The 12,171-nt window shown below is 35.0% G+C and overlaps 1 protein-coding gene across 1 annotated transcript; it reads right to left on the reverse strand.

The window, feature by feature from the left end:
• Window positions 1-460: 460 nt before the first annotated feature.
• On the reverse strand, window positions 461-5,104 carry LOC132192019 (serine carboxypeptidase-like 45). The gene is made up of 10 exons (XM_059607196.1): window positions 4,814-5,104; window positions 4,590-4,694; window positions 4,357-4,452; window positions 4,175-4,267; window positions 3,757-3,827; window positions 3,293-3,640; window positions 2,880-3,004; window positions 2,556-2,648; window positions 2,027-2,144; window positions 461-915 (listed from the first exon to the last, which is right to left on the reverse strand). Exons 1-10 carry the CDS (start codon window positions 5,061-5,063, stop codon window positions 763-765), a joined length of 1,452 nt encoding a protein of 483 aa, XP_059463179.1. The 5' UTR covers window positions 5,064-5,104; the 3' UTR covers window positions 461-762.
• Between the last annotated feature and the right edge of the window lie 7,067 nt (window positions 5,105-12,171).

The raw sequence follows: 12,171 nt of genomic DNA on the forward strand, positions 1-12,171 counted from the left end.
AAAAAAACTTACAAATATTTATAGTATATAAAGTACTAACCCTATTAAAACACTATAATTAAGTCAGTTTTGTTGAACTGATGTAATCTCGTCCGAACAGGGACACTTACTCATCCTCATGATATGATCTTAGGATGGGGACATTTATTCGTCCCGACAGATGTGATCTCGTTGTGACGCCTTCCTAGTTCCTAAAGAGCTTATTGATGATCATTTCGGATCTCCCACGCATTCCTCCTCGTCTTGACAAGCTTCCTAACTAGGCTTTTGGGTATTGTTTTGTCTTTCTTCTGACAGCTTGTTTTGACTCAATAAAAGTTGGAATTGGAAACTTTTCATGAAGGATGAATTTGTAGTCCTTTGAATAATATTTTAAACGCCACCAAATTTATATCCTTTCTCCTGTCAGAATCACAAGATATAACATTTTTATTGAGACTGATTTGATGGAAAATTGCTCTACAACAACAACAATATACTGGTCTATTATTATACTTTCTTTTTTTCATTATTATTATTACGAGTCTTTACTACTCTTTACAAAGAAATTTATTCAAAACACTTATCATATTGAATTAACTTATCATAACACAAGTTACGTACATAGACCATTAAACCATAGAAAGGCGATCTACCTTTTACATACAGCCAAAGGAAACTTGACGGTGATTACAATCCTCGAAGATTTAATGGAACAGAAATGACACGACACAACTTATTTGAAGTAAATTATAATTACTGATTTTGATGATGAGTTCATGATCATGATGTCGGCAGTGGTTTCCCGGCAAGAAATGCCTTGAACAGCGCGAATGATCTCTGAGGTTGCGTCTCCGGAGCAGTGTGAGAAGCTCCTCTTACGGTGGCGAAAGAGAGGTTCATGTTCCCATACACCTGTGTCCATCCACCCACAACCTACAAAAAAATAAAATATAAATCAGGAAATTATAAGATTACCAATTGATTAATATAGCATGTTAATATGAATGCGACAGTGTAGGAAATTTTGTATGCACCAGACTTTAAAAGTGATGTGTCCGTTAAGTTATTAAAATAACATGTAAGAAACTAGGGGTGAAAATGTGAGCGCTAACCGCACTAACCGTTAATTGCTAACCACACTAACCGCTAACCATTTTTTAAGGCGGTTAGGAAAAACTGCTAACTGCCTAGGTGGTTACAATTAGTGGTTTTAGGTTTTGAAAAAACTGCTAACTACTAATCGCCTTTATGTATATTATATAATATATATTATATTTGTATATATATAAATACTTAAAAATACATGAAACCGCGTCGCTTTTATGTTTATATATATATATATATATATATAGAAATGATGTTGTATATAGTAAAGTATTATCATATTACCATATAAACGATGTAGTTTTTTTTTTTTTTTTTTTCCAAAAAAATTGAACTTTTTAATTTTTTTTAATTATTTTTAAAAAGCGGCTAGCGGTTATTAAGGTTATTAACCGCTAACCGCGAGTTAACCGCCTAAGCGCTCAGCGGAGGTGGTTAGTGAATTTTACCCCTATAAGAAACACATGCTATTAAAAATAGGAATAAATGCATTTTTGATTGGTGTACGTAGTTTGAAAAAAGGTGACTAAGCAAAATAGAACAAAAAAAAAAAACATTGAGAGGGTGGCACACATAAGCACCTCCAATGGCCACGAGGTGGTTTGCTCACCTCGTTTAACTGGTATAATTAGTTTTGATGTGGCACATTAATAGATTTTGTGAATTTTTTTAACCGCAAACACTAATTTGTTCATTTTTACTTACCATAAATAGTGAGCTGATTATTCACTTTTTAAAAGTAAGAGAGCAATTTGTCAAAACCCTAGACCATAGGGATAAAAATGCATTTACAGTAAAATATGTTCTTTTCAAATGTTAAAAACACATGAAACATGTCACTTTTAAAACTGGCTCGTAATTAAATTTCTTTCTTTTTTATTTTATTTTATTTTATAAACGAGTTTATAAGAAATTTATGTTGATGCGAAAACATATTCACCTGCTTTCCTTCAAACCAAGGTCGGTAAGGCACAGTTGTTTTCAATCCCAACAACTTTGCTAATTGATTTACCAGTTTCCGAGTCCCAATAAATGGGATAACTGAATCTTGATCTCCACCGTCACATTTCATCAAAATCATATACATCATATATAGCCAAGACCTTTCTCTATACTATAAATGGAGTTTGCAATTTAAAAATAGTAATTTTAAAACGTGCGATTTAAAATTAGAAGTTCTTAAAAAAAGACAGTTAAAGGTTTGATAAAATCACAAATTGATCTTTACAATTATAGTTTAGCATTTAAAATCGTGTTTTTTTTTTTTTTTTTTTTTTTTTAAGTTTTTTCTTACCTGTGATTAAAAAACACAGATTTTTTTTACAATTTTTAAATCATAATTTTTTAAAAACGCACTCTTACATGATACATTTGTTGCGATTTAATTTGAAATCGAACTTTTTGTCTAACAAATTAATCTCAATGCCAAACACACTTGAAGATTATAAAGAGCTTATTCTACATGATACCTGTATACCAAGGCCCTGATGCCGGACTTGACAAGTGTGCCCACCACATAAATTGTAGGTATCTCTCGATCTCGTTCATCATATTTTAGAACCCTGAAATAAAAATGGTTAAACAAAGTGCCAAAAGATTTCTGATGTCACCTTTACCAAAGTGTCGAGCTAAGATCTCTAACAAAGATGACGTGGAGCTTATTAATTGGTATTCGTAACATTTTTCGTTATTAACTGTTTTTATCATTTCCAATGAATAAGCTTCACATCATCTTAGTATTCATATCTTAGTAGAAAATTTAATACTCCTAACATTTCTCTTAGTATTATTACAAGTTGCATAAAGTCCATTGCTTGACTCCAACAAGCCGAGAATGGAGAGCCTGCTGAACATCTTTCCTGTTCAAATACGTGGCTGTAGTTACTTCTGGACATACATCTTCCTTTTCTTTAGCTTGCTGTAAGCATAGAGAAAAATAAAAGGAAAAAGTATAAATGGCTTTCTTTAAGGTAAAAAATGCAACACATTATTACATTGATTTGCAATAAGCTCTGTGTGGTATGCAAAAATAGCAAATAGGTTCATGCGCATAGCTCCAGTGTATGTAGTGACCTATTTGTTATTCTTACATATCATAAAGAACTTTCAAAACGTTTATACGGCAAAACGCTTATCGCAAATTAACATAATTACCGAGGCTGATTTTAGATTTTTTTCTTACTCGTTGACAGAGGGTAAACTTTACCTGCTCACCAAGAGCATTTGGTTGTGAATGAGGAGATAACAAAGCTTGAATTCTTGAGCTCAGAGGTTCATAAAGGGCCGCCATTTGTGACTGCTTTTCTAAACAATGGTCATTACCAATGACATTGTACACATTGACGGTGTTATTAAGTTCTTTTTGACGTTGTAAAAATACAAAAGTACAAGCAGGAGAAAGAAATTCTCTTGTGATGGCCTCTCTTAAGATCTCAGAACCATTACAAACTTTAGTGAGAAGTTCATAAACACCATCAGATATCAAGCCATGAGACCAGTAATACTCGTCCACTGAATTAAAATCTGTGTTGAATTCCAGAAGAGGATTCCCAATCTGCAATAGTACCATTTAAGAACATTTATATATCTCAAAATAAATTTAGAAAAAAGAAAAAAGAAAAAAAAAAGTGTGAATTTTTTATGGAAGTCGTATTTCCAGGCTCTACTCACAAATATCCCCTTCAAGTTGATCTTGACCTTGGACTGAACAATGAGTTGTGCAAGTTGTGGCACATAGTGACCTATACAAAAAATAGGTCCATGAGTTTTGTCATATAATACTCGAGCCTTGTGAAATACAACTACATTTTTATTTACATCTCAAAACTTTGAAAAGTGATATCAGGACCTCCATACTACTATCCCGTATCAGACTAGATACTTTTGCACTTTACTCCCCAAAAAACCCTTAAAGTTATTAAGAAATTACCATTAAAAAAATTAAATGCTAATCATCAGTTAAATAATCACTAGAGATACTTTTACCATTAAAAAAATTAAATGCTAATCATCAGTTAAATAATCACTAGATACTTTTGCATCATAGTAGAATTAGATGGTCTTCATTGAGAGGAAACAGGAAATTTACCTCCATAGCTTTCTCCTCCAATAAAAAAGTCTCTCTTTTGGTATTCTGGAAATTTAGCAAACCAGCCTTGCAGGAATATGAGACTGTCTCGTGCTTCAGAAAAGTAGGCCCATTGTCAGTTTCAAAATAATTGTGTGCATTTAAAAAAAAAAGAAAAAAATTGAAGGTGAAACAGCATAAACCTGTAATCTCATCATTCACATAGTTGTAAAATGATTTATTAGCAGAGTAAGAAAAACCAACTCCTGCTGGTGACTCCAGGTACAACATATTTGCTTCTGTAACAAACAGGGATTAACAAGTAAGTAAATATATAATTATGTTCACTTCTCATTCATCTACATATATAATTAATTTTCATGGCAGAGGTGGTGTGGTTCTCACACAAAAAGGCAAAATTAGACATTGGAAAGACCTTTATTCCAACTATACTCATTCCTGATCAGTAGCTTGTCTCCACTTGGTTTAAAGGGGCCATGCTCAAGGAAGGCTCCACCTCCAACAGATGAACAACCAGGCCCTACAAAATGAGAAAATGGAAGACCAAAAAGAAGTAAAAATGTTCAGGAAATGTAAAAGTAAGTTTAGAGTTCATTGAGTGAGCCAGGAGATGCAAGTTAAAGGAACAAATTAAATTACCTCCAGTTAGCCAAAGAACAAGAGGCTTTGAAGCAGGCTGTGCTTCAGCTTCAACAAAGTAGTAGAAAAGAGCTCTCTGCTGCTTTTCATCTACAGTAATGTAGCCTGCGAATTGTTGGAATGCAACTTTTGGCTGCCCTGGCAGACTTGTGATCTTATCAGCTATGGGAAAACACTCCACTGGCATGAAAATTTGTAAGAGAGATACACATATGATGCCAACGACAGACCACTGTTGAGGCTGCAGCATGATTGAGGGAAATGAAGAGAATATGGAGATGAAGATGTGGAAAGACTTTTGTGTTGGAAAATGTAGAGTAGGTGACTTGATTTTCTCACCGTGGGCCCCAGCTTTTGTTCTTTCTATTGGCAGCTATGTGGTGCCTTTTGTCTCTTCTTAGAATACTTCATGGTGAAGTTCTTCAACCGGGTAGCATTTATATAAAATATATTATATATTCATTTGACCATTCACCAAGTGAAAGGGCAGCAGCTTTCTTCTCGGTGAAGCATTCGTTACCTTCGCAATGAAGCTTATTGACCGACTCACTCTTCCACCAATATATGTTCGAGGGGTGAAGTAAAACAGCACACGGCATGCCTCACAGTCCTTGGAGACTTGGCTATTCGGTTAATTGGGCTGAGGGGCAGTAGCTCCAAAGAGAGCTCCGTGGGTTATTGAGAAATAGAGAGAAGAGAAAGGACAACAAGCTCTTAGAGAATTAAGAAATTAATTTCTCTTTTGTATTTTTGTGAGCTTGGGTGTATTGGGGTTTTGGGTTTGAGTGGTTTTGTTTATACTACTCTTTTGTACTCCATCATTTTGTTAGTGAATTTCTCCTGGATCATCTCCGCCAATAAATATAGACTTGTTAAGTCGAACCACTTAAATCTTGGTGTCTTATGTAATTATTTATTATTTTATTATTATGTTATTTTTCTACTTCATTTGTGATCCAATAATTATTTTATCTCAACAACTTTGATGGTGCTTCTACTTTATTATAGACAACGAAAAAGTTGTTGTGTGTGCGTGGCTTATCAATATCAAGTCTTGTCTCTCGGTGGCCCCCTTCTTTTACCTTTCTACTTCTAATTTCTATATGAAGTGAATTTTGAACATGCCTGGAGGCATCTCATTACATACCAAGATGGATCTCAACTAAGCCACATGCAATCGTGCAAGACTTATCATGTCCATGGAATCTACTTGGTGCATAAAGCATATGCTACGATGTGTACGTTGTTAGGGGTTTAACCATGGCAGCGGTAAGAGAGATAGACTAAACCCTATAACTCATATAACCTCAAACTTAAAGCCTAAACCCCTAATAGGTTCAACTTCTACCCTCCCAAGCCAAGAAAAATGCATGAGGTACCGACACCACTCCACAATGCTCACAAAAGTCAAGCGATCATGTCTTCTGGTTACAAAGCAAACCCCGTTTGCTCAAGATTGTCATACCACTCTCACTCAAGAGTCAATGCGTATGTCGTAATTGGGTAGTATCTAAATCTGGATCATTTGAAGAAGACACAACAACTGAACCTATTACCGTACTACCTTGAAGAAAGTAGATGTCATAAATTAAACTTTATTACCTTTCATCACAACCAATGAATCTTTACTAACTTTAATGACTCCATCTCTACCGGAATACTTGTATCCAATGGAGTTTAGAGTGTTCAAAGAAATAAGATTTTTCTTCTAATCTGGTATATGTCGGACATTCGTCAAAGTCTTAACAATCCTGCCATGCATCCTTATTTTGATTACACCAATACAAACAATCTTCCAAGCAACATTGTTTCCAATCAAAACTAAACCAACATTAACTAACTTATAGGCAGTAAGCCAGATTAGAAGAAGTAAGATTTTTCTTCTAATCTGGTATATGTTGGACATTCGTCAAAGTCCTAACAATCCTGCCATGCATCCTTATTTTGATTACACCAATACAAACAATCTTCCAAACAACATTGTTTCCAATCAAAACTAAACCAACATTGACTAACTTATAGGCAGTAAGCCAATCCCTCTTATAGGATATATGAAATGTAGATGTAGTATCAAGGACCCGCAGGTCATTAAAACAACTAATACAAATAGTTGGTATCTGAATCCTCATATTTTTCTCCAATAACACTAGGAAAAGAAGAGAAAAATTGCTTATCACCTTCCACTTTATTCTTTAGCTTCGAATACTCAGATTTGTAATGCTCATATTTTTTGCAGTAGTAACACTTAACTTTCTTTTTTGACTTGGATTGCAATCGCCCCCTTGATTTTCCTTTACCTGAGTCTCTCTCATTGGATCGACCTCTAAAATTAGAGGAACCTTCCAAACTACCATTAACAAATAAATCCTCTACCTGATTTTGATGTTGCGTGACTTCATGAGATGCAAGAATAACAGCAAGAAGAAGGGATAAATACTTCTAAGATCTTGATACGATCAAAGAATCTAAGAAATCTTATCTAAATGCTAGATACTCCTTAGGGTTTGAAGGAAAAAAATGAAGAAACTCAACTATGAGTAATCTTATTGATAAAAACTGAATAATAATCTAAAGCTACATTCTAGAGTCTATAAAACTTGTAAATATAGGCCCACAAACCCTAAACCTAATAATAATACAAAATTAAGTCGAACTGCAATTCTACGATGGCCGTCTGGATGGAACATAACACCGTCCGGACGGTCACTGAAATAAAACATGAAAACTGTAAATAAACATAGGCGTCCAGACGGTCTCCGAAAGAGAACTTCAGACGAGGCTCTCGGGTTTAGTTGCGTCCGGACGGTCTTCGGACGAGACTCTATACGAGTCTCTCGGGAAGAAACTTCACTCTTCCTGTCAAGACGGGCTTCAAATGAAGTTGCAGGCGAAACCCTTTTTATGAAATCCTTAACTTTCCGGTATACATTATCCTCCCTAGGTTGGAGAGAATTCGTCCTTGAATTCACATCCTCATTATTGAAGTCCATACGGGTAAGTTTCACTTGTTTCCCCTACATCCTTTTCCCTCTGCTGAAGAGAATTCGTCCTCGAATTTGGATGGTTCTTTCCACGGTCCTTTGGGTGTCCGGTTAATTCGTTCCATTCTCCCTTCCTCAAAATCATAACAAGGCGACACTCCACATTACATGTGATGCCCCTAATCATCGGAAGGCTGTGATGATTATCTTGAATGCCTCGCACATCACCTTGCTAAGCGCCAGGTTCGTTGTGCTCTTCTCGTACCTTGTATTTCCCATATGCCATGAAAATCTTCAAAGAATTAGCAACGCCACCGTCAACTTTTGATAGAACATTCTCCTCCGCCACACAAATCTCATCACAAATTTAGTTAGAAGAATTCGACAAAATAGCATCTACCCCAATGAAATCAACATAGTTAATTGGCGCAACACTCATATCGAAGGCTTTATCCTCGAGGCAACTCTCATTAGCAAAATTGTCAATAGTATCCGAGAGATTTAACTTTTCTAATGACTCCTCTTTGTCGGAATAGGTGTCCCAATCTACGACAAAACCATTTTCACAGTCACAAGACAAAGAACCTTTCACCCAATCTTCGTAGTTGATATCGCCATCATAGGTTGGTGAAGAATCCTAATCCACGAATCCTTGTGAAGGATCTTCAACATCATCATTCTCAACACATTCATGAACATCTCCATGCTTGAACTCCTCATTAATGAACTCAGATTCCTAGAACTCCTCATCAACTGATTCACCCTCCTCCTCCACATAATATGGATTCGGTTGATGGATTTGAGGATCGCGAATAACGTTCAAGTTGGCTTATCGCGGACTTCCCACATCTAACCATGCCTTCCTCTGTTGAGATCGTGCCCTACTACAAGTAACCACGTCATCCTCATCCACAAAACGTGGAGTTGGTTGATGGTGACGAACGTTAAGACCCCCCATGTTGTCCAATTGGTTAGTGAGGGTCTCTATTTGTCCACTCATAGCCTCCAATTGCTCCTCTATGCGTTGCCAATTGTTAGTTCTTGTGTTGGCTTAATTCGGTTCCCAAATACAGAGGCTATTGTCCACAGGCTCAAACACTGATATAGAATGCTCAGCATCCAATCTTCACTGTTCATAATGTGGATTCATGAGTCATGAATGTCCTTGCAAAGTTTCAGCTCAATCGGAACACAAACACTCATCGATCGAAGCTGTTGATTAAGGATTGACGAAATATCTTGCTAGGTTGTCCGGACATCAATTCTAACAAGCATGTTTTTGCTTGCTCGCAAGGACCTCTCCAGAAATGCACTTACCTTGTTCGGACACCCCGTACCTGTAACAGTTTTAAATGATTTCAAACTATGTTCTAGGTCTAGGGATACACCTCTATAGAAAGAGAGGTACGGATTTTCATCCCCAGCGAGTTCGTCAGAGGCTGTACTAAGAGAGATCCTATGTGATGAGCATTAAATTGAATCTCTTAGAGTTTGAGTTATTCCTTTGATAAATCTACCGTTGAGAAGTTTATCGGAAATGTCTAGTAAAGGAGAATCATGCTGAAGAAGATTGTGAGTAAGGAGACGAGTTGTAGGCTTGTCGATCTTACAGAGCCAAGGTCTTACAAAGGGTTGTAAGTGTTCGTAGTGTCTGTAATCTATGGATAATCTTTTGATAGTGATTTTCTGGGTTTGGCTGCCCCATAGAGGTTTTACTTTTAGATCGGTTTCTAAAAGGTTTCCTCTTTGTAACTAAAATATCTGTGTCTGCCTCTTTATGCTTTATATATTTTAGTGATTGAATTGTTTATTGCTTCATAGTATTAATTCCGCATAAATTGTGATAAACAAGTTTTTGGAGTCGTTAAGCGTTTTTCCACCAATGAGTCGCCGATTGATTCTTCATCTCAGCCGCCTCTCTAGGCACTTTCTTTTTGTCGGACCTTTCTATCTTTTCTTTAATAAGGAGCTCTTCGGGTTGCAAGCAAACTTGGAAGTCCGGGGTTTTGAGCTTGACATCTACTTCCCGTGGAATAATATGAGCTTGTGTCGTAGGAAACTTCCTCTAAACTTCGTTAATGTCTGCACAACGGTTGCCCCTCCTCATTCATGAAAAGTAACTTGGGCTCTGATACCAACTGATACAGCGTGACTTCGTGAGATGCAAGAATAATAGCAAGAAGAAGAGATAAATACTCCTAAGATCTTGACACGATCGAAGAATCTAAGAAATATTCTCTAAACGCTAGATACTCTCTAGGGTTTGAAGGAAAATATTGAAGAAACTCAGGTCTGAGTAATCTTATTGATAAAAATTAAATAATAATTAGTTCACTTTTACAGTTCGGATGAGTCTCAGATGAAGTTGCAGACAAAACCCTTTTTATGAAATCATTAGCTTTCTAGTCTACATCATCCTTCCTAGGTTGGAGATAATTTGTCCTTGAATTCACATCCTCATTATTGAAGTCTGCAGGGGTAAGTTCCACCCGTTTCACCCTACATCATATTTTCAATACATTTTCACTCAATCTTGTCCTTAACTCCATAGAATTCAACGTAGACTTAATGTCTGCTAAGGAGATGATATCTCTTTTGCTGTACAACATTGAATTGATGAAATTATCAAAGAAATCACTTAGAGAACATGGCAAAATCAGGGGTTGATCCTCATCATCACTTTAATATCAATATTTTCATATCTAAAATAATTCTATTGAAAAGATCAAGATGATCACAAATAGGCATATATTTCTTCATCTTAAAGAGTGTATGATCATTGCTTCAAATACAACCCGTTAGTGAGGAACTCATTCGTGTACAAGCTCTTCAGCTTATTCCATAGTCTAGCCAAGGCTGGCTTGATACATTTTGAGGTGTAAGATGACAAGTTTAAGATAGACATTTTCCTTAATTGAAATATTAATTAAACAATATTTATTTTAATATTAATATTATATTTTTATTTAAAAATCATTCTTCTCACTTTTTTGGATGCAAAATTACTGATTATGTTTTTTATTCAAGTTTTTCTAATATTCCTCTTTTCAATTGATAATATAACTAATCCATTTAATCTTTCTTGTAGCATTGTTAATCTCAGGTATGATTTTGTCAATTTTAATTTTTAACACTTTCAAAATTGTTATGTTACATATTTGAACATGATTATCATTATTTTCAATGTCATATTTTTGTTGTATTATTTCATAGTTTTCTAACTATTTTTGATGAATTTCTTGTTGATTTATGAGTTTTTCACCTAAATTATCCTTTATTATGTTTTGTTCATTGCTTTTAACAAATTTATTTATCGCTCCTTTTTGAGATTCAATTAATTTTTCTAATTCTATTTTTTTCACATTTAAATGCATATTTTATAGTATGCATTTATAATTTAAAATATTTACAAATTAAAGATAAAAAATTTGCTATAAAATAATATATTATGACTAGATTAAAATAAATTTAAAAATAGACAATAAAGACCTGATTTGTCGAAGGCATAATTTCGAATTCACTTTAATCTTTATGATAGGATTATCTAACACTTTCAACTTGTACCAGGAAAGGCAAATTAGTTATAAATTTATTGACCTTAATTGTAAAAATATTTCATGAAATCAAATAAAAAATCAGAATAAATAAAATAAAGCGATTCACATGCCCTAAATAATTTCTGTTTTTAATAGTATTTTACGAGAGTACTTTCATGGAACAACCCGTCAAGTAGTTGTGACATTGACATTTTCGCGTTCCTCATGGTTAATTAAATTAATCAACTCTTGTTAAAGAATATTAAATAATAGGGGTGTCAATCCGGTCCTTTTTTTCGGTTTTCGGCCAAAACCGGAGATCGAAACCAGGGTACTCCGGTTCTTGATTTTGAGAAACTGGAACCGGGAACCGGGTCCCAGTTACCGGCCGGTTCCAATTTGTACCCGGTCCGGTAACCAATTTTTTAAGAAAATTGATTGATGATGAGAAAAATTCAAGATTCAATTGCAAAACAAAAATTAAACTACTTTCTACCCATTAATTTTTATTTCCACCACAAACACAAACAATATAACATGATAAAACTGAAACTTAAGGGAATTTAGAGCTAAAATTTATCAATAAGCCATCTGTTTATTATAGCTTCAATCAAACACGGACATCAAAGAAGCCAATTTTTGGCCAAGCCCACAGCTCAACTTAACAAAATAAGCAACAATCGGCAAACCCACAACTTAATTTAGCAAAATAAGCAACAATCGGCCAAACCCACAACTCAACTTAGCAAAATAAGCAACAATCGGCCAAACCCACAACTTAATTTAGCAAAATAAGCAACAATCGACCAAACCCACAACTCAACTTAGCAAAATAAGCAAC

Source organism: Corylus avellana, chromosome ca9 (genome assembly GCF_901000735.1).
Source record: "Corylus avellana chromosome ca9, CavTom2PMs-1.0".
NCBI classification, from domain to species: Eukaryota; Viridiplantae; Streptophyta; class Magnoliopsida; order Fagales; family Betulaceae; genus Corylus; species Corylus avellana.

Excerpts from the sequence above, each read along its gene's own strand:
- LOC132192019 (XM_059607196.1), bottom strand. The coding sequence starts at position 5,063 with ATGCTGCAGCCTCAACAGTGGTCTGTCGTTGGCATCATATGTGTATCT. Across the intron at positions 3,828-4,174 it reads TGGAGGAGAAAGCTATGGAG|GTCACTATGTGCCACAACTT; the intron begins GTAAATTTCCTG and ends TTTTTTGTATAG. Across the intron at positions 2,145-2,555 it reads ATCAGGGCCTTGGTATACAG|TGGAGATCAAGATTCAGTTA; the intron begins GTATCATGTAGA and ends GAAATGTGACGG.